Raw genomic sequence first — 22,925 nt, forward strand, 5'->3', positions numbered from 1 at the left:
GAGCGACTGAACTGAACTGAACTGATAGCAAATATAGATAGAACCGTTATCTCCACAGTATTACATTGTAAATATTAAAAGAAAGATCAACATTACAGACTCCCTGCAGTGACCACTGGGGTATTCACAGCAAATTGCCTTCCTTAGATTATCTAATCCTGAAGTTCAAAACAAGCTAACAATCAGAATGACCTGGGGAATTTTTTTGAAGATCTTTTTCATTATGAAAATATTTCAAACATTCAGCAAAGCTGAAAGAATTATATAGTGAATGCTTGTAAACTCACAGACTGGATTTTACCATTAACATTTACAATAACTGTTTTTTCGGTTATCTGTCCCTCTGTCCATCCCTTTCAGTTCAGTTCAGTCGCTCAGTCATGTCGGACTCTTTGCGACCCCATGAATCACAGCACGTCAGGCCTCCCTGTCCATCACCAACTCCCGGAGTTCACTCAACCTCATGTCCATCAAGTCGGTGATGCCATCCAGCCATCTCATTCTCCATCGTCCCCTTCTCCTCCCGCCCCCAATCACTCCCAGCATCAGAGTCTTTTCCAGTGAGTCAACTCGTCGCATGAGGTGGCCAAAGTATTGCAGTTTCAGCTTCAGCATCAGCCCTTCCAATGAACACCCAGGGCTGATATCCTTTAGAATGGACTGGTTGGATCTCCTTGCAGTCCATGGGACTCTCGAGAGTCTTCTCAGACAACACCACAGTTTGAAAGCATCAATTCTTCAGCGATCAGCTTTCTTCACAGTCCAACTCTCACATCCATACATGACCACTGGAAAAACCATAGCCTTGACTAGACGGACCTTGGTTGGCAAAGTAATGTCTCTGCTTTTTAGTATGCTGTCTAGGTTGGTCATAACTTTCCTTTCAAGCATCTTTTAATTTCATGGCTGCAATCAGCATCTGCGGTGATTACCCATCCCTTAATACATCCTTTTTTTCCTTCCACATCCTGACAGGATCTATATACTTTCCCTGGAGAACTTTCTAAAACTGTAAATTTCAAGGCCTCAACCCCAGAGGTTCATAAAATTACTCTGTACAGTAGAAAAAAATGATTTTATATAAAAGGAGGAAAAAATAGAAAGGAGAAGTTCAATTTATTGCCTGTTATAATCATTTAATGCATGCCTAAGATCATAGCGTGACAGGGAATACTGATTCAGGAACTTTTTCAACCTCCTCAGGTGATTCTGATGCACAGTGAAGTTTAGCAATGTATCAGTCAGACGAAGCCAGGCTATGCTGTTGAAGCTAGGTCATGCTGTAGTAACAAGCAAGCTGTTCTAAAAATCTCTGAATTATAGAGTGATAAAGATGTTTCTTCTTTTTTGTCTTTCTCCTCCACCTCTTCATCTTCTTGTTCTAGACTAATGCTTCATGTTCATCAGCAGTTTCCTGGGCTTCATTCTGGTAACCATGTTAATTGATCCCCTGCTGTTCAAAATATCGCTAGTATTTTAGCAAGGTGAAAAGATGTACAGTAAACCACATATTGACCATAAAACCCTCTGCCTAAATGTGACACCCATCCACCTCTGCTTACATTTCACTGGCCAAAGCAAGTCACTTGGGCACTTTTAACACATTATTGGCCAGAGGTGTATTAATGCATCTTTTGTTACTCAAAATTTATTGACTGGAGACCTTTCATTATCATTTATATAAATCACCAGCCACAGGTGTTATTAATAGTTTCTGCAAAAATCCCCCAACAATGAGTTAAGTTTAAAAGGTGAGGATGAGTAGTGTTTCCTCACAGAGAAGCATTATTGAAAAGAAGCTGTAATATTTAGAAACATAATGTAAAATGCAGATGTTTCCAGAAAAACATCTGCCTCTGTTTCATCGACTACACCAAAGCCTCTGGCTGTGTGGATCATAATAAACCATGGAAAGCTCTTAAAGAGATGGGAATACCAGAACATCTTGCCTGTCTCCTGAGAAACCTGTATGTGGGTCAAGGAGCAACAGTTGGAACTCTGTATGGAACAAATGATTGGTTCTAGACTAAGAAAGGAGTACTTCAGGACTGTCTGCTGTCACCCTGTTTGCTTAATCTATGCACTGAGCGCATCATGAGAAATGCAGGGCTGGATGAGTTCCAAGCTGGATCAAGATAGGCGGGAGAAACATCAACAACCTCAGATGTGCCGATGATATCACTCTAACGGCAGAAAGCGAAAAGGAGCTAAAGAGCCTCTTGATAAGAGTGAAGGAGGAGAGTGAAAGAGCCGGCTTAAACTAAATATTAAAAAACTAAGATTGTGGCATCCAGCCCCATTACTTCATGGCAAATAGAGAGGGGAAAAAGTGGAAGTAGTGACAGATTCCTCCTCTTGGGCTGTAAAATCACTGCAGATGGTGACTGAAACCATAAAATCAGAAGATGTTTGCTTCTTGGCAGGAAAGCTGTGGCAAACCTAGGCAGCGTGTTGAAAAGCAGAGAGGTTACTCTGCCGATGAAGTATAGTCAAGGCTGTAGTCTTCCTAGTGGTCACATACAGTTGTGAGGGCTGAACTGTAAAGGAGCTGGAACACTGAAGAATTGATGCCTTCGAACTGTGGTGCTGGAGAAGACTCCTGAGAGTCCCTTGGACTGCAAGGAAATCAAACCAGTCAATCTAAAGGGAAATAAACCCTGAATACTCATTGGAAGGACTGATGCTGAAGCTGAAACTCCAGTATTTTGGTCATCTGACATGAACAGTTGACTCATTGGAAAAGTCCCTGATGCTGGGAAAGATTGAGGGCAGAAGGAAAAGGGAGTGTCAGAGGATGAGATGACTGCATGGCATCACAGATGCAATGGACATGAAGATGGGCAAACTTTGAGAGATGGTGAGGGAGAGGGAGGCCTGGTGTGCTGCAGTCCATGGGGTCTCGAAGAGTTGAACATGATTGGGCAACTGAACAAAACAATAATGTAAAATAGCACAGGAAACCACAATTTAATAGAGACTCTTTGATTTACAGACAAGGAATCTAGCATCTGAGGATACAGAGTGACTCTACCAAGGTTACCCAACTAGTTCAAACCAGAAATGGTCTAGAAACAAGATCTCCTGACGCCCAGTGTTATGTTCAAGGCTACCTCCCTGAAGCTCCATAATTTAATACCTATACACCAGGTTTTGATAAAAAAAGGTACAGTCCTTCTTAACAAAAACAGCTTCTTGGCCTTTGGGTTAAGATCACATGTAGTTCTAAATGCCTATGTCTCTTTTGCAGTCTCTTATACAGGGTTCAGGTTACCATTTTTCTAAATTCCATATATATGCGTTAATATACAGTATTGATGTTCTTCTTTCTGGCTTACTTCACTCTGTATAATTGGCTCCAATTTCATCCACCTCATTAAAACTGATTCAAAGGCATTTAGAACAGTCTTTGGGACTCTGTGGGAGAGGGTGAAGGTGGAATGATTGGGGAGAATGGAATTGTAGCATGTATATTATCATAAGTGACCAGTCCAGGTTCGACGCATAAATTTTCCTCTGTTCATTTCTTTGCATTTGTGCTTTTTTAATAAAAATACTTTTAACTGTAAAGAAAAAAAAATTATAAAAAAAATAAATAAATTTTGAGAAAGTCACAAAAAAAATAAAATAAAATAATTTTAAAAAAAAAGAAAAAAAAAAAAAGATCACATGTAGTATGGGGGGGTTCCCTCATAGCTCACTGGTAAAGAATCCACCTGCCAATACTGGAGATGCAAGAGACACAGGTCCAGTTCCTGGGTCAGGAAGATCTCCTGGAATAGGAAATAGCTACGCGTTCCAGCTAATATCCAGAAGATGTTAAGAAGAGGTGGCAAGAATACACAGAAGAACTATACAAAAAATATCTTCATGACACAAATAATCACGATGGTGTGATCACTCACCTAGAGGCGGACATCCTGGGATGCGAAGTCAAGTGGGCCTTAGGAAGCATCACTTCGAACAACTAGTGGAGGTGATGGAATTCTAGTTGAGCTATTTCAAATCCTAAAAGATGATGCTGTGAAAGTGCTGCACTCGATATGCCAGCAAATTTGGAAAACTCAGCAGTGCCACAGGAATGGAAAAGGTCAGTTTTCATTCCAACCCCAAGAAAGGCAATGCCGAAGAATGCTCAAACTACCGCACAATTGCACTCATCTCACATGCTAGCAAAGTAATACTCAAAATTCTCCTAACCAGGCTTCAACAGTATGTGAATCATGAACTTCCAGATGTTCAAGCAGGTTTTAGAAAAGGCAGAGGCACCAGAGATCAAATTGCGAACATCAGTTGGATCATCAAAAAAGCAAGAGAGCTCCAGAAAAACGTCTACTTCTTTATTGACTATGCCAAAGCCTTTGACTGTGAGGACTACAACAAACTGGAAAATTCTTCAAGAGATGAGAATACCAGACCAGACTTGCGTCTTGAGAATCTGTATACAGGTCAAGAAGCAGTTAGAACTGGACATGGAACAACAGACTACTTCCAAATAGGGAAAGGAGTACGTCAAGGCTGTATATTGTCACCCTGCTTTTAAACGCTGGGCTGGAGGAAGCATAAGCTAGAATCAAGATTGCCAGGAAAAATATCAATAACCTCAGATATGCAGATGACATCACCCTTATGGCAGAAAGTGAAGAAGAACCAAAGACCCTCTTGATGAAAGTGAAAGAGGAGAGTGAAAAAGTTGGCTTAAAACTCAACATTCAGAAAACTAAGATCATGGTATCTGGTCCCATCACTTCATGGGAAATAGATGGGGAAACAGTGGAAACAGTGACAGACTTTACTTTTTTGGGCTCCAAAATCACTGCAGATGGTGATTGCAGCCATAATATTAAAAGACGCTCACTCCTTGGAAGAAAAGTTATGACCAACCTAGACAGCATATTAAAAAGCAGAGACGTTACTTTGCCAACAAGGTTCTGTCTAGTCAAAGCTATGGTTTTTCCAGGGGTCATGTATGGATGTGAGAGTTGGACTATAAAGAAAGCTGAGCGCCGAAGAATTGATGCTTTTGAACTGTGGTGTTGGAGAAGACTCTTGAGAGTCCCTTGGACTGCAAGGAGATCCAACCAGTCCATCCTAAAGGAGATCAGCCCTGAATATTCATTGGAAGGACTGATGCTGACACTGAAACTCCAGTACTTTGGCCACCTGATGCGAAGAACTGACTTATTTGAAAAGACCCTGTTGCTGGGAAAGATTGAAGACAGGAGAAGAAGGGGACGACAGAGGATGAGATGGCTGGATGGCATTACCGACTCAATGGACGTGAGTCTGAGTAAACTCCGGGAGTTGGTGATGGACAGGGAGGCCTGGCGTGCTGCAGTCCGTGGGGTCACAAAAAGTAGTACACGACTGAGGGACTGAACTGAACTGAACTGACCCGTTCCAGTACTCTTGCCTGAAAATATCCATGAACAGAGTAGCCTGGAGGGCTTCAGTCCATGAGGTCACACAGAATCAGACATGACTGAGTGAATAAGCACACGCATACACACACAGTCCTGTCAAGAAATTCCCAGGCCCAGGACTTATGGTTAAGACTCTGCACTTCCAGGGCAAGGTGGGAGTGGGTTCAATCCCTCATTAGGGAACCAGGATCCCACATGCCACGCCCACAACTCAGAAGGTGAGAAAAAGATGCAGCAACTTCAAGTTTATTAGGCTTTCAGTTAAAAAACGAAAAAGTGAAGAAGTTCCCAATCCCATGTGAAATTCTTTTACATAGCCTTCGGCTGACTCTATCAGCAGGCATACGTCATCCTATTTGGCAAATAACTTGAAGCAGCAATGTGTTTCAGAACTAACAAAGGTACTGTCTTTGAGAATACAGTTCTATTTTTCTTAATTGTTTTTGGTCAGAGAGCCAATTTACAGCAATGCTACTGAAACTCAGCATGATGACACAACTCCCCCCAGGTACAGGATGTTTAAGTGACTCATGGGCCACAATAGTCGAGGATCATTCCTAGGGCATAGTCACTTCATGATCTGATGGCAGGATGGCTTTTCTCTGAAAGAAATCATTCAGTGACAAAAACCCGAACCCAACCTTGAAGCCCATTTTCATTTAGAGAGAAGGAAATATTTCAAAAAGTAGAAAATCTGATAACATTTTTTTCTTAAAATGACTTCTCTTTCTGATAGATTTTAAACAACTTTGAGGACTATCTAAAAATAAGATAGTTTGATTCACAAAAGACATTTGAAACCTTCACAGGCTATAACTGTGAAAACTATCCATCTTTAAAGATCCTAAAATTGTACCACAGTATAAAAATGCTGTATCTAATCTTTGTAAATAGCATGGAACGTTAGAGCTGGTAGTACTTCTAAGCATCACTAACATGAGCTGCCTTGTTTTACAGATAATAAGCATGATGCTTATTGAGTGTTTCACGTGCCAGCTACTGGTCCAGGCAATTTATTTGCATTATCACATTTTGTCCTCACAGCCAACAGGCATTACCTGTTTTGTAACTGAAGAGGCTGAAGCTCAGAGAGGACAAGTGACTCCATTAAAGTCATCTCACCAGATAAAGGTATAGGGTTGAACCTGGAACCTGAGTCCTTTGATCCAGAGTTCCTTTAGTGTGAAAAGGAGTATAGTTGTCACTGTCATGGGGCCACAGGTCTCCTAGACATCAATTCATCAACAATTGCCTCTGATGCTTCCCAAGGTTCCCTGGGGAGATCAACATAAATAAAGCGATTTCTGCTCTCTGTGAGCTTCTATCTGGCAAAGGAAAGGAGAGAACATGGGCAAATTATGTGTCTGGAAGTCATGGGAAAAGAGATTTTTAAGCTGATCATCAGTGATGTTAAATGCTACTACAGAGTCAAAGACAGTAAAGTCTAGAAGAGGATCATTGAATGATATGACAATTATGCAATTACTGTTGAACTCTACTTTTTTATATATATTTGTTTACTTAGGCCACGTGAAGTCTTAGTTATGGTGCTTGGGCTTTGATGCCCCTCAGTGTGTTGGGATCTTAGTTCCCTGACCAGGGATCAAACCTGAGTCCCCTGCATTGAAAGGCAGGTTCTTCACCACTGGGCCACCAGGGAAGTTCTACTGTTGAACTTTAAAAGATCAATTGCAGAGAGTAATGAGAGGATAAAGTAGCTTGCAAGAGGCTGCTGCCGCTGCTGCTGCTAAGTCACTTCAGTCGTGTCCGACTCTGTGTGGCCCCATAGACGGAAGCCCACCAGGCTCCCCCAGGCTAGGGAGTCAATAAAAGAGGAGGAAATTGAATTGGGCAGTTTCAGGCTACTGAAAAAAAGAGGAAAGAATGTGGAGACAACTAGAGGATACATACAGACAATGGTGGAAATATTTTTATTTGGATTGGGAAGAACTAAGTATGTTGTTTACAGAAGAGATAGTGCTAAGAGAGTAGTAAATTTAATGTGGACAAGAAAGAGAAGATCGAGTTTTTGGAGCAGGCAGGAGGAGAGGATCCATTCATTGTTAAATTATTTACTATTTCAGCCACTCTTAAAAAGTAGATGCCTGATACATCCCTGGTGGTCCAGTGGTTGTGACTCTGCACTCTCAATGCAGGGGGCCTGGGTTCAGTCCCTGGGTGGGGAACTAGATCCCACATGATGCAACTGAGAGTCCAAATGCCACCACCAAGATCCAGTGCAGCCACGTAAATAAACACATAAAAATAAAATTTACAAAGAAAAAGAAGTAGATGACTTATTACAAATACAGTAGACATTTGTGTTCAAACACTATGTTGGGGCACTGTGTATAAGTGTATAAGTTACACTGTGTGTAAGCAAAGTATACACATGTCCTATAGAGTCTAATATGGAAGACAGACTTTAAGTAAATTACAGATAGACAGATACTATATCTTATGAAAACACTATGACAGAAAATGCTGAAGTACTACAAGAGCCAAAGCAGAAAGGTTAGCCTTAGAGCTAACTAATCGTTTGCGTGCATGCTAAGTCATTTCAGTCGTGTCCAACTCTTTGCTACCCAATGCACTATAGCCCGCCAGGTTCCTCTGTCTATGGGACTGTCCAGGCAAGAACACTGGAATGGTTGTCATGCCCTCCTCCAGGGGATCTTCCCAACCCAGGAATCAAACCCACATCTCTTAATGTCTCCTGAATTGGCAGGTGAGTTCTTTACCACTGGCAGCACCTAGGAAGCCCAAATAGTTGTTTAATATCTTCCAAATGAGAAAAAGGAGAAATGGAGAATAAAGGATAAAGATACACATTTTGAAAATGTTGAAGAAAGAAGATAATCTTCACCTTAATAGTGAATAATAGAAGGACTGAAATGCCTATTAAAAGTGAGAAGAATGAAAATATGTTTGAGGATTTGAGGACAATGGGGAGATATATTAGAATCTATCTGTGAGCTGTTGGGAGCCGGCAAGAGAGACCCCGCCCATGACAAGGACTTGGCTTGAGGAGCTGGCATGCAAGGCCATCCAGACCTCCAGGGATTTCTCGGGGCCACCCCATCATCTACTCCCAGGCCTCCGTCTTTTCTTCTTCTGATGCTTGGTAGTCCTCTGTGCTTTCTAAGAATTCTTCTGACTCCTGCTCAAATATCCCCCTTGAAGCCTTTGCATGGCAGTAATACAGTTCCTGAGGGTGTCCCTATTCGGGCGCCACTTGCCGGGGTCCAGCCTCGGCAGAGTCCAAGGGTACCCTCAGGATGAGCGGCGTCGGAGAGAAAAGAAAGATAAAAAAAGCGAGTCAAGTCTTGATCCTGCACTCTACCAAGACTCAACTCGATTTTTTTTTTCTTTCTTTTCTTGCCGACACCGCTCATCCTGAGGGTGCCCCTGGACTCTGCTGAGGCTGGACCCTGGCAGTGGACATCAAATTTGGTATCAGCAAAAGAGGAATATATCCGTCAAGAAACATTAAGAGCTTTTATGAAGTTAGGTAGAAACCTGGTTGGCTCTGACCTTCTTGGGGAATTCTTAGCAACCCAGAGTAGATGCAAGTCAAGTAAATGGTAGGTTGGGCAGAAAGCAGACTGGTGGTTCTCATCACATTCACAATAGAATTCAAAGGTTATAAAAGATTCAGAGTTACGAGAATGGCTCTGGAACCCAGCTGGTCAGGAAATGGAGCCCCAAGGGAACAGACCAACTCACTGAGGTCACAGTGAGAACAGAAGACAAGTTGAGAAGTCAAAGTGTTAGTCACTCAGCCATGTCCCCATGGATTGTAGCCTGCCAGGCTCCTCTCTCTATGAAATTCTCCAGGCAAGAATATTAAAATGGGTGCCATTCACTTCTCCAGGGGATCTTCCTGATTCAGGGATTGAACCTGTTCTCCTGCATTGCAGGCAAATTCTTTACCAATTGAGCCACCAGGGGAGCAATCAGAGGTCAAGGGAAACGAGACAGGGAGAGCAAGATGTGAGCAGGGTGGGAGGACAGGCCCAAGTAATGATGCACTCCTAGGTTCAGCCACATCAAAGAGGAGCTAAAATTCGGTTAGTAATGAAGGTCATTGGTGCTAAGAGGTTTAAAGAACCCTGAGGCTGGGGTGAGATAGGAATTAAGGCCTAAAGAGCATTGCTGGTGACATTAGAACCTGTGGATGGCTGTCCCCTCTGCTTTGCCTTGAAAAAAATAAATGTTATGAGCTTTCCAAACCAGATACATATATTTGTACATATATAGCCATGTATATATGTATATGTATACATATATGTGTCTGTATGTGTAAACACACACACTGTTATATATCTTAATTTCTTGTAAGTGGTCTAGACAACTCAGAGTGATGGCTAGTCCCCATCCTTGTTGTTGGATTATGTTTGATTCCAGCCTTGATGTGGATGAAGCCCTGCAGATGTAACTCAGGAAGAGCTAAAAAGATGAGTGACCTCTTCTTATTGTTGTTGTTGTTCAGCCGCTAAGTCATGTCTGACTCCTTGCAACACCATGAACTGCAGCATGCCAGGCCTCCCTGTCCCTCTCTATCTCCCAGAGTTTGCCCAATTTCATGTCTGTTGAGTGAGTGATTCTATCCAACCATCTCATCCTCTGCTACCCTCTTCTCCTCTTGCCTTCAAGCTTCCCCAGGATCAGGGCCTTTTCCAGTGAGTCAGCTCTTTGCAACAGGTGGCCAGAGTATTGGGGCCTCAGCTTCATCATCAGTCCTTCCAATGAATGTTCAGTTTTGATTTCCTTCAGGATTGACTGGGTTGGTCTCCTTGCTATCCTACAGTTAACCAGAATACAATGAAATCTCAACCCGGGACACCATTGCCTGCTTTACACCATTACTATTCAAAAGATTGTTACGTATAATAGAAACTACATCCATGCATTTGTTTGTATTTGGGATTCAGCTAATTATCAGCCTGTTCAGCTAATTACAAATAGCTGAGAAAAGAAAAGAAACTAAAAACAAAGGAGAAAAGGAAAGACATACCCATTTGAATGCAGAGTTCCAAAGAATAACAAGGAGAGATAAGAAAGCCTTCCTCAGTGATCAATGCAAAGAAATAGAGGAAAACAATAGAATGGGAAAGACCAGAGATCTCTTCAAGAAAATTAGAGATACCAAGGAGCATTTCATGCAAAGATGCAGACAACAAAGGACAGAAACAGTATGGACCTAAGAGAAGCAGAAGATATTAAGAAGAGGTGGCAAGAATACACAGAACTATACAAAAAAGATCTTCATGACCCAGACAATCACGATGGTGTGATCACCCACCTAGAGCCAGACATCCTGGAATGCAAAGTCAAGAGGGTCAGCTGAACTGCTTCAAGTCCTAAAAGATGATGCTGTGAAAGTGCCACATTCAATATGCCAGCAAATATAGAAAACTCAGCAGTGGCCAAAGGACTGGAAAAAGTCAGTTTTCATTCCAATCCCAAAGAAGGGCAATGCCAAAAAATATTCAAACTACCACACAATTGCACTCATCTCACACGCAAAGTAATGAGCAAAGTAATGCTCAAAATTCTCCAAGCCAGGATTCAACAATATGTGAACTATGAAACTTCCAGGTGTTCAAGCTGGATTTAGAAAAGGCAGAGGAACCAGAGATCAAATTGCCAACATCCATTGGATCATCGAAAAAGCAAGAGAATTCCAGAAAAGCATCTCAGTTAAGTTCAGTTCAGTTCATTCGCTCAGTCATGTCCGACTCTTCGCGACCCCATGAATCACAGCACATCAGGCCTCCCTGTCCATCACCAACTCCCAGAGTTCACTCAAACTCATGTCCATCGAGTTGGTGATGCCATCCAGCCATCTCATTCTCTGTCATCCCCATCTTCTCCCACCCCCAATCCCTCCCAGCATCAGAGTCTTTTCCAGTGAATCAACTCGTCACATGAGGTGGCCAAAGTATTGGAGTTTCAGTTTTAGCATCAGTTCTTCCAATGAACACCCAGGACTGATCTCCTTTAGAATGGACTGGTTGGATCTCCTTGCAGTACAAGGGACTCTCAAGAGTCTTCTCCAAAACCACAATTCAAAAGCATCAATTCTTCGGCGATCAGCTTTCTTCACAGTCCAAGTCTCACATCCATACATGACCACTGGAAAAACCATAGCCTTGACTAGACGGACCTTGGTTGGAAAAGTAATGTCTCTGCTTTTTAATATGCTGTCTAGGTTGGTCATAACTTTCCTTCCAATGACTTCTTTATTGACGATGCCAAAGCCTTTGACTGTGTAGATCACAACAAATTGTGGAAAATTCTTCAAGAGATGGGAATATCAGACCACCTTACCTGCCTCCTGAGAAATCTGTATGCAGGTCAAGAAGCAACAGTTAGAACTGGACATGAAACAACAGACTGGTCCCAAACTAGGAAAGGAGTACATCAAGGCTGTATATTGTCACCCTGCTTTTTTAACTTATAAGCAGAGCACATCATGAGAAATACCGGGCTGGATGAAGCAACTGAAACAGTGAGAGACTATTTTTCTGGGCTCCAAAATCACTGCAGATGGTGACTGCAGCCAGGAAATTAAAAGACGTTTGTTCCTTGGAAGGAAAGCTATGAGCAACCTAGACAGCATGTTAAAAAGCAGAGACATTGCTTTGCTGACAAAGGTCCATCTAGTCAAGGCTATGGTTTTTCCAGTGGTCATATATGGATGTGAGAGTTGGACCATAAAGAAAGTTGAGTGTCGAAGAATTGATGCTTTTGAACTGTGGTGTTGGAGAAGACTCTTGAGAGTCCCTTGGACTGCAAAAAGATCCAACCAATCAATCTTAAAGGAAATCAGTACTGAATAGTCATTGGAAGGCCTGATGCTGAAGCAGAAGCTCCAATACTTTGGCCACCTAACGTGAAAAACTGACTCATTGGAAAAGACCCTGATGCTGGGAAGATTAAAGGCAGAAGGAGAAGGGGACAACAGAGGATGAGATGGTTGGATGGCATCACCGACTCAGTGAACATGAGTTTGAATAAGCTCTGGGAGTTGGTCATAGACAGGGAAGCCTGGTGTGCTGCAGTCTGTGGGGTCTCAAAGAGTTGAACACAACTGACCGACTGTATTGAACTGAACTAATGATCAACCTGACATCATCATTTACTTTCTTCCTGAGCACAGAATGGGCTCTAACACACCAGCTTTGCCATTTCATTCTTTTCATCCTAAAGCAAAGCACCCTGCAAAGTCACTTAGGAGGCAGGTCTTCTCCTGCAGGGAGCCCCACTAATGAATCCAGGATGTGTCCCCTGAGAGTATTGCCCCTGAAGATAGAAAGCACCCTGGAGAAGGTGGCTGAGGTGGCCATTCTGACCTGACGCAGCTTGTTTCATTTCTACAGAACACCAGGTACCAAGGAAAAGGCAGGAAAGCGAGTCCAGCCGTGGGCCCTGGGCTCCCCGGTCTCCTGCAGGCCCTCCCCTTTCCTCAGGGCAGCGTTGTGTTGTTGAGTTAGTCACTTCAGTCGTGTCAACCCTCTGTGATCCCACGGACTGTAGCCCACCAGGCTCTTCTGTCCATGGGATTTTCCAGGCAAGAATACTGGAGTGGGTTGCCATTTCCTCCTCCAGGGGATCTTCCGGACCTAGAGATCAAACACATGGCTCCTGTGTCTCCTGCATTGGCAGGCAAGTTCTTTATCCACTGAGCCACTGGGGAAGAGGAAGGGATATACTGAGCTGTGAAGTGGAAGTTCACAGCATTTGCATTTCTCACAATATAGCACCTTTGGCCTCACATGGAAAAAATTTTAAATTACATTGATGGTTGAGAATAAAGATTTTTCACCTTTTCTTTTTTTAAAGTGTTGACAGACGCTTTTAATATGGAACCTCCTACCCTAGGCTGCCTTTGTGAATCACACCATGCGATATTGTGTATCCATTTGTTCAGGGATTAAGCCTGAATAATGATACAGGAAAAATCAGTGGGATGACAATAAATGTGACAGCTCCGCATCTCCTGTCAGTCATCTCATCAGGAGAGAATGCAGCCCACTTGTTCAGATATGTGAAAATCACTTCAGAAGAGTTTTCCTCATGTAACAAATAATCCTGGAAGGATATCAAGGCTCCATTGTTTTTTATTTCAATGTCATAAGTGAAGGCCTCAAAGAAATGTCAGTGACAGCCTATGAAAATTTCTACATCTCCCAGCAGTTTTGGTGCCTTCACGGCAGTGATAAAAATCACTTTGTTCCCTGGTTTGGAGCAGCGGGAAAAATCAAACCATTGTGGAGATTACTTAAAATTCCACTGTGCCTGCTCCATTTGCCCAAAGAATGTTAAGAATTTGCAGCTGTTGCTCCCACGAAAGGTTTCTAACTGGAGCGGCGGCTGCTGTTTCACACACAGCTGTGGTTAATTTGAGCTGAAGATGTTTTAATTGCCTTTGTGTCAAGATTTATTAAATAACATTTGAGAGGAACAAAAATTATAATAGTCATATTAGGAGGATGCTGAAAGAAGAAAGTAATTGAAACGCAACGTTTTTGCCCTATAAGCCAAGGCTGAAAATATCTTTTTCCACATGACTGGCTTCCAGCCATCCTCAAGAAAAAGTCTCTAGGTAAATCCAGCCACAGAAGCCCTCGTGGCTGCTGCCAGAGCCTGGCCCTTTGTTTCCCTCGCTCCTTATCTGGAAGCACTTCTGCCCAGAGTGGCCCTCCCGTGCTCCCACTCTCCATCCATGTTATCTCAGGAGACAGGAGTCATGGTGCTTGGAGCAAACATAGCATCAGCTGGCAATCAGCCTCTCCTTCGAAGTGGTCTGCATTATTTTTGCGAGCCTCTGTAATTGCTGTTTTCCTAGTACATCTCGGCCACCATGACAATACAGCGAGTGCTCTGAACCCTTCCCATTTGGTCAAGAGCAGCTCTACAAATGAGCAGAAGTCAAAGCGTGGACGTTTCCTGGATTCGCTGCCAAGGCAAAAGAGAGGGAGTGAGAGGCCCTTCCACTAATGAGGAACCACAAGCATTGCCCCTCAAGAGGTTTGTTGCCAGTTGTTCCGAGAAACGAGTTTTGAAGATGAAGAGAGGGCCAGATAGGAAAATTACAGAACAAGTTGTTAAGTGTTCACTACCATGCTAAAACCTCAACCATGTTTTACATTTCGGTGTTACTTATTTCCTTTTAACCGGGAAATCCTCCAAGCATTAAGAAGCACCTACCATGGCCAGGTACTGTGTAGATGCTGCAGGGCAGAAGGTCTAGTGGAAGACCAAGTGTAAGACATGCCAAGGGCTCCCAAGTCGGGGTTACACCACTCACACCAGGAGAGGTGAGGTGGACAGGCTGATTCCTGCTGGAAAGGGGAAACATTGGATCCAGACCCATGGGATGAAGAGAATCTTGATAGAGTGGAAAGTGGAAGTCATCCAGGCTGAGGACGGGAAGAGCAAAAGCACACTGGAAAACTATATTTTGATGACTATGGTTCCACTGATACAATTCTTTCAAAATGACAAAATTATATACAGATTTAGTGGTTGCCAGAGGTTAAGGATGGAGAGGTTGTGTGTGTGGATAGAAGTGGGTGTGGCTATAAAAGGACAGCATAAGGGACTCTGGCACTGATGGGAATGTTCTACTTCTGTATTACATCATTGCTAATATAGTGGTTGTGATATTGTGATGTGATGTAGTTGTTCAAAATATCACCACTAGGGAAAACGGTAAAGGATTCATGGGACCTCTGTATATTATTCTTAGAAATGTGAATCTGCAATTATCTCACAATTAGAAAAGTGTTTTTTTTTAAGTATGACTTGATGAAAGGACAGTCTGTGGTTGGACAGGACAATGTTGGGTGAGGATAAGAAATGTAGAAAAAAGTTGGAGGCTGAATGGAACTAGCTCCTAGAAGCTACAAAGGCTACTCGAAGGAGTTGGAGAAAGGGAAGCCACAGAATGCTCTTCTGCTGGGAAGTGACATGCTTTTCAGGCAGATCATCCTGTTCATGGGTCTGCTGGACCCCAAAGCCTCACCCTTTGCCCCACACAGAGGCAGGATGCCTGCTGTACACTAAGAGCCTGAGGGCCTGAAACGTGGCAGGTAAACCGGGGCGCAGCAGCTGAAAGAGGAGGGAACACCTCTGAGAGACAGAGTTCAGGCTTCAAATCCTAGACTTGCTGTTTACTTACTCATGCCACCTAAGGCAGGCAGTTAACTTCTTTGTGACTCTACTTCCCCATCTGTAAAATGGGAATAATACCAATGTCTGCCTCTCTTAAGATTATTTAAAATTAGTACACATAAAGTGCTTAGAACAGTGACCAGTACAGTAAGCACTTGGCAAAAGTTAGCTATTAATATTTTTTAAGGCATAAAATCTTGCAACTTAGCAAATAGTTGAACTTGGTGGGGGAGACAAGGAAAGAATCAGGATGTAATGTTCATCAAAGGAATATGGGAGATCATGAGTATTAGTAGCTAGAAAACAATAGAAAAATTCACACTGAGGGACATTCTGTAAAATAACTATAATCTTCCAAAGTGTCAATGAAATACAGAGGAACTGGCCCATGTGGAAGAAAACCAGAAAGACATGACAACTAAAGGCAGCACGTGATTCTAAACTTGATCCATTGGCTTCAGAGGACATTATTGAGACGATTGGGACAATTCCATTGACATGTGAATAAGGTCCAAGGATGTAGTTATGTAGGAGGATGTGCTTGGCTCCTTTTCTGGAGGAAATGACATTAAAGTGTTCTGTAAGGATGAGGCATCAGGTTGGCAGCCGATTCTCAAATGTTTCAGAAAGTTCTTCGTACCCATAACTCTTCTGTAACTTTATGATTATTTAAAAATGAAAACAATTTTTTTCTTTTTTTAATTTCTAATTGAAGGATAATTACAATATTGTGTTGGTTTCTGCCATATATCAACATGGATCAGCCATCGGTATACATAGGTCCTCTCCCTCTTGAACCTCCCTCCCATCTCCCTCCCCATCCCGCCCTTCTAGATTGTCACAAAACCCCTGTTTGGGTTCCCTGAGTTCTCACTGGCATCTACTTTACGCATGTTAGTGTATGCTTCCATGCTGCTCTCTCCATCCACCCTCTCCTTTTCACCACACCCGTGTCCATAAGTCTGTTTTCTATGTGTTTGTCTCCATTGCTGCCCTGCAAAATAGGTTCATCAGTACCATCTTCCTAGAGTCCATATATATGCATTAATATATGATATTTGTGAAAACAATTTTTTATTGAAGTAGAGTTGATATACAACACTGTGCTAGTTTCAAGTGTGCAGCACTGTGATTCAGCTTTGCAAATATATTTGTCTATTCTTTTTCAGATGCTTTTCCCTTATAGGTTATTACAAAATACTGAGTAGAGGTCCTTGTGCTATACAGTAGGTCCCTGTTGGTTATCTATTTTATATATACTAGTGTGTGTATGTTTATCCCAAATTCCTAATTTATCCCCCTCACCTTGCCTCTTTGGTAACCATAAATTTGGAAACAACCGATTTTAAAAGTAGCGACTAACAACCACAAATTAAAGACTGTGGCTTGTTTAGGTGCAACACCCTAATTCCCAAAGTTAGTCACAGTGGGTCTTAATTGTTTCTGTGACAGGATTTATCCAAACTGCTGTACTCTTCATTTGATTTTGCAAAATGCTATTAATCTAAATATTTGTAAATAAAGGACCTGTCTCTAGATTAAATTAAAATTGCTTGCATTATTTTCTGAATTACAAACAGTAACAGCTAGCATTTGTTGAGAGGTCACCATATATCAGGCTCCGTGGTCCCTGCTTTGCACATGAGCAGATTCAGGGCCCCAGGAAACTTATCTGCTGAGCATGTCCACCAAATTGGGACTATGGACCCTCCCCTGCACCCTCTGCACTCCTCCCCACTAGACCACCTGTAGTGACTGCTGTTGTTTGTCTGTAACACCCTCTGCCCTCCATGGACACAATCTTTGAGGGTAAGGTCTGTGTCCCGTTCACCACTGTATCCATGGCTCCCAACACACCCCCAGTAGATCAGCAGGGCTCAGTCCATGCTGGTGGATCAAGCACTGAAGCCTGCTCACTGTGTGACTACAACCCCGAACAGGGCACCAGTCTCGGGATGGATGTCTGATCCATGACTTCTTTTCTAGGTGGCCCAGGCTCTGGCAAAGGCACACAGTGTGCAAAGCTGGTGGAAAAATATGGATTTACACATCTCTCAACTGGCAAGCTCCTGCAGAATGAGCTGTCATCAGACTCTGAAAGAAGCAAGTTGATCAGAGACATCATGGAACGTGGAAAGCTGGTGCCCTCAGTAAGCAACAGCTGCATTCTCTGGCCGGGGAGAGATCTGGAAGGTTGTCATTAATCTAAGCTTAAGAAACAAAGAAACTCAAAAAGGACAATGCTGTATTTTGTTTCTTTTAACAATCCAGAGGCAGGTAGGCCCATCTGCCAGACCAAGTTGCCCAGGCTCTGGTTCCTTACGTCTTGTTGCTCTGCCAGTCCCTTGAATGGAACCTATTTCATACTTTTCCCTAAAATTGGTCCCTGATTTAGAGTTAAAAGTTTCAAAGCAGAAATGGTCTTGCTGCAGCAGAACCTAGATCTAGAATTAGTTGTTGTTGTTCAGTTGCTAAGCCATGTCCAACTCTTTTTGACCCCATGGACTGGAGCACGCCAGGCTTCCCTGTCCTTCACCATCTCCTAGAGCTTGCTCAAACTCATGTCCATTGAGTTGATGATGCCATCCCACCATCTCATCCTCTGTTGCCTGCTTCTCCTCTTGCCCTCAGTCATTCCCAGCATCAAGGTCTCTTCCAATTAGTTTGCTCTTCCAATAAGGTGGCCAAAGTATTGTAGCTTCAACTTCAGTATCAGTCCTTCCAATGAATATTCAGGATTGATTTCCTTTAGGATTGACTGATTTGATCTCTTTGCAGTCCAAAGGACTCTTCAGTTCAGTTCAGTTCAGTTCAGTCTCTCAGTCGTGTCCAACTCTTTGCAACCCCATGAATCACAGCACACCAGGCCTCCTTGTCTATCACCAACTCCCGACTCTTAGAACCCTCTGAAAAACAGAAAATAATGTCTTGGTCTCATTCTGAGAGGTATAATGGCATTAACATGAAATTTGTTATCTTCCTTGGGTAGCCAAAGAATATCCCTTTCATTTATCTTTTTTTTGTTTTCAAGTCACTATCCATATCTGAGAGGATGGATGCCATGGGTATCATAAAAAATTCATCCCTTCCAGACTAACTCTCACACTAGGCTCTGTAGTCAGGGCATGGGCAGTGCAGCCCCTATTAGCTAAGAGAGCGTCTCCTTCCTCTTTAACCAGCTACAGTCTGTTTCCCACCTGGAAGCCAGAATGGTTCTCAAAAAGGAAACAGACCACTGCAGTTGTCTCTTTTCTTTCTTTCTTTTTTTTCTTAAGTTTTGGAGATTTATTTATTAACCTGTTTATTTACATTGGCCACACTGGGTCTTCGTTGCTTTTTGAGGCCTTTCTCTAGTTTCAGCGAGTAGGGGCTACTCTTTGCTGCAGCGCTTGGGTTTCTCATGGCGGCGGCTTCTCCTGTCGTGGAGCACAGCCTCTGGGCTTGCGAGCTTCGTAGTTGCCTCCTGTGGCCTCAGTAGTGGTGGCTCAAAGGCCCTAGAGCGCACAGGCTTCAATAGCTGTGGCGCACAGGCTTAGTTGCTCCAAGGCAAGTGGAATCTTCCTGGCCCAGGGATCGAACCTATGTTACCTGCGGATTCCTATCCACTCTACCACCAAGGAAGTCCTGTAGTTGCCTCCTAACAGGCCTCCTTCTGCACACTCTTTTTCCCCTACAGTTTACTCTTCACAGCAGCCAGAGTGATTTCTTAAAAACATTTATCCCCCTTCCCAGAACCTTCCAACAGCTCCTCATCATATTTTGAAGGAAATCCGGAGACTTTCCCATGACTCTGGACTCCAGCTTGCTCTCCAACGCTCTTTTCCATGACTCTCACATTTCCTCTCACCCAACCCACACCCACATTATTCCTCCCACAGGCCAGACTGCTCCTGCCTCTGGGCTCTTGCATTGTCTGTTTCCTCAGCCTGAGTGTCCTTCTTTCATATATGCATATAGCTTGCTCATTGCATCCAGATCTCTACTTAAACATCACAGTCTATCAAAGAGGCCTGCATACCCCATCTAAAAATAGCACCTCTAATAATCTGCTTCTTCTGATTTGCTTTAATTTTGTTCCTAGTAGTTTTCTCTGATTATTTTTATATATTTACTTGTTCATCTAGGATCTATTTTTCAATAAAATACAAACTTCATGAGGATTTAATTCATTGTGATCTGGGGATAGATTCTAGCTGCTCTGTGATAGTTGCATTCCCCAGCCCCTGCTGAAAGTCAGAGGTAGCCAGGGACCCAGAGAACACAAGGAATCCCCCCCATTTGGGCAGCTGGTAGCTTCCTTGTTTTCTATAAGTACAAGTTAAATCAAAATTTTTAACAAAGTGATATTGCTAGAAAATGCTACTTCATGTCTACTGAAAGTCTACTCAAGTCAGTGCATGTCATGTCAAATTTTATAAAATATTTACTGGGGGAAAAAATCAACACTGAAGCACATTTTATACCATGTTTTGTCTAGTTTTAAACTGCCATTGGGCCTAATTCAAGGAGTGCTACTGCTTGAAATACAGTACCATATTTCACCTAGTTTAAGATACCATTATTTTCAGGCAAACCCCCAAAACTTTAACCATTAAAATTTACCAGTAAGTAAAAACATCAACAGACTTTGACCCAGTACTGATAGTAAAATATCTACCAGTTCCATAGACATTAAAATGGGTGGTGGGGGCTGAGATTTATAGTTGATGAAATACGGGATATTGCCATCCACTGTTAATCTAAGTAGTATGTTTCTCCCCTTTGCCATGGTGGGATGGTTGGGAGACCTTTGGTAACTCCAGTGCTGCTCTGTGGAAGAGTCTGGGTCCTGACCGCTCTCCCTCTGCTCCAGGGCATCATTCTGGAGCTCCTGAAGGAGGCCATGGTGGCCAGCCTCAGCAACACCAAGGGCTTCCTGATTGATGGTTATCCTAGGGAAGTGAAGGAAGGAGAAGAGTTTGGACGTAAGGTGAGTGTTGCTATGGGGATCATCCCAGAAGACAAATAGGGGATATCGTCGAAGCTGAGGGAATAAATTCAAAGTCTGTCCATTCTATTCAATAAAACTTTTTATTACAAATGGCAGAAATTCAGCAAAGGGCGGGGGGGGGGGCAGCGTGGAGGGTGGGGATGCTGTGCTGGATTTATTGTGCAAATAACTAAAACCTCCCAGGGTAGTTCACACTTTAGTGTATTCATGTATTCAGATGTGTTCATCAGTCATCTGACTTTGTCCATTTCTTGGATTTTCTTTCTTTGCATTGGCCTCGTTTTCTTCCTGTTAGAGATGCATTCTATAATCTAAGTGACGTCACAGAAAAGTGTTTCTATTCTCCAGCGGGTCCAGAAAAAAAAAAAAAGAACTCAGGGTTTTGTTTCATTATCCTGGATTATCAGGTCCTGGGCCCGTCACTGAATTAATCACTGTGGATTATCCAGGGATATCCTCGTTCAGCCAGGAGGGCCAGGGCAAGGATGGGAGAAAAGGAGGGAAATGGGTGCCACACCTGAACCACACAGATGAGAAAGGGAAGGGAATCACCTGAAGACAAATTGGATGCTCTTAGAAGAAGGCAAGGAGAACAGATGCTGGACAGGCAAAATCAGATACATGCACAAGGCCCACCCCCTTCACTGGGAGGCCACTCACAGGAGAAGAGCAGTAAGTAAAAAATATTGCTCCTGTCATCTATAGAACCTACTCTGGGCTGAGTCCTGTGCTACATGCTTTACATACACCATCTCTAAGTTGCCCCTCTTGTGCAAACAAGAGGGAAACAACTGTCCCTATTTATTAAACGAAGACTCCAGAGCCTACAAGAATTAATATTTATATAGAGATCTCTTTAGACTAGCTTTAAAATATTTTATTATGTAATTTCATTTGATACATTTTTAATAACCTTTTAGATAGAGAAAGAGGTATTTCTTCATGGTAAAGGTGATGAATTAAGCCCAGAGAGGTTAAGTGACTTGCCCACAGTCACACAGCTAGTAAGCGTCTACTCACTGGTAATAAGTAACACCTACTGGCAGGTCTAAGGTTTGGGGGGCCTATCTCCATCTACCTCTAACTTCAGCGTAGATTGAAAGGAATTGTACCTTTGTGTCTCCTGGGGGTTACTATAACCTCCTTTTGAGCCTCTGTTTTAATTTCCTTAGATGGCATCTAAATACTTAAAGGACAATTGCTAACCTTCCCTCGCATTTTCTACTTAGAATCAGAGAAAAACTTTCCTGTGTTAGTTGGCAAGTGTGGCCCTGACCCCCAGGGCTGACTTTCTTCCTTTCAGCTCAGGAGCCTTTATCAAGATAGGAGTGAGCCGGGAGAAATGGATTTGTGTGCAAAGCCTGGGACTATGGCAGTTCCAGGTAGTTCATTAGAATTCACACACCAGAATTCTAATGAGCTTTTTCCCACCAAACAAACTGCTTTAAGAGCTCAGACTTCGATATAATTAACCACTATTTTACAAAATGATGTTAGGAGGATCGTTTTAGGGTTTTTTGGTGGCTCAGATGGTAAAGAATCTGCCTGCAATGCAGGAGACCCAGGTTCAATCCCTGTATCAGGAAGATCCCCTGGAGAAGGTCATAGCAACCCACTCCAGTATTCTTGCCTGGAGAATTCCATGGACAGAGGAGCCTGGTGGGCTACAGTCCACGGGGTTGCAAAGAGTAGGACACAGCTGAGTGACTAACTTTATTTTTATTTTTTTTACAAAATGGAATTGGGAGGATTCTTCTAGTTTTTTTTTTTAATCACAATAATATTTTAACATGTTCTGTATATTTATAGAACATCAAATTTACCATCTTAACTAATGTTAAGTGTCTAGTTCAGACATGTGAAGTGTTTTTGTACTGTTGTGCAACCAATCTCTAGCACTTTTACCATCTTGCAGAACTGAAGCTCTACACTCTTTGAATAACTCCCCACCTCCCTGTCCTCGCAGTCCCTGGAACCCACGGTTCACTCTCTGTCTTTATGAAATGACTACTACTCTATGTACCTCACGTACATGGAATACGACACATTTGTCCTTCTGTCACTGGCTTATTTTTCACTTGGCATAACGTCCTCAAGGTTCATTCCTGTTGTAGCGTATGTTAAAATTTGCTTCCCTGTTAAGGATGAATAATATTGTGTTTATCCATTCATTCATTGATGGCTACTTGGGTTACTTCCACTTTGGAGCTGCTATGAACGTGGGTGTACAAATAGCTCTTCAAGATTCTACTTTCAACTCTTTGGGGTATATACACAGAAGTGAAATTGCTGGATCATATGCTACTGCTGCTTCTGCTTAGTCGCTTCAGTTG

The 22,925-nt window shown here is 42.7% G+C and overlaps 1 protein-coding gene across 2 annotated transcripts in view; it reads left to right on the forward strand.

The window, feature by feature from the left end:
• AK5 (adenylate kinase 5) overlaps positions 1 to 22,925 on the forward strand; it is a 290,021-nt gene that overhangs the window by 233,815 nt on the left and 33,281 nt on the right. For both annotated transcript variants that reach the window (XM_055403146.2, XM_055403147.2), the window contains exons 11-12: positions 17,589 to 17,752; positions 20,455 to 20,571. In XM_055403146.2, the coding sequence (XP_055259121.2) occupies positions 17,589 to 17,752; positions 20,455 to 20,571 (281 nt within the window). The remainder of the gene's footprint in view (positions 1 to 17,588; positions 17,753 to 20,454; positions 20,572 to 22,925) is intronic.

Source organism: Moschus berezovskii, chromosome 4 (assembly GCF_049115385.1).
Source record: "Moschus berezovskii isolate FMDL1 chromosome 4, NW_MosBer_1.0, whole genome shotgun sequence".
Classification (NCBI taxonomy): domain Eukaryota; kingdom Metazoa; phylum Chordata; class Mammalia; order Artiodactyla; family Moschidae; genus Moschus; species Moschus berezovskii.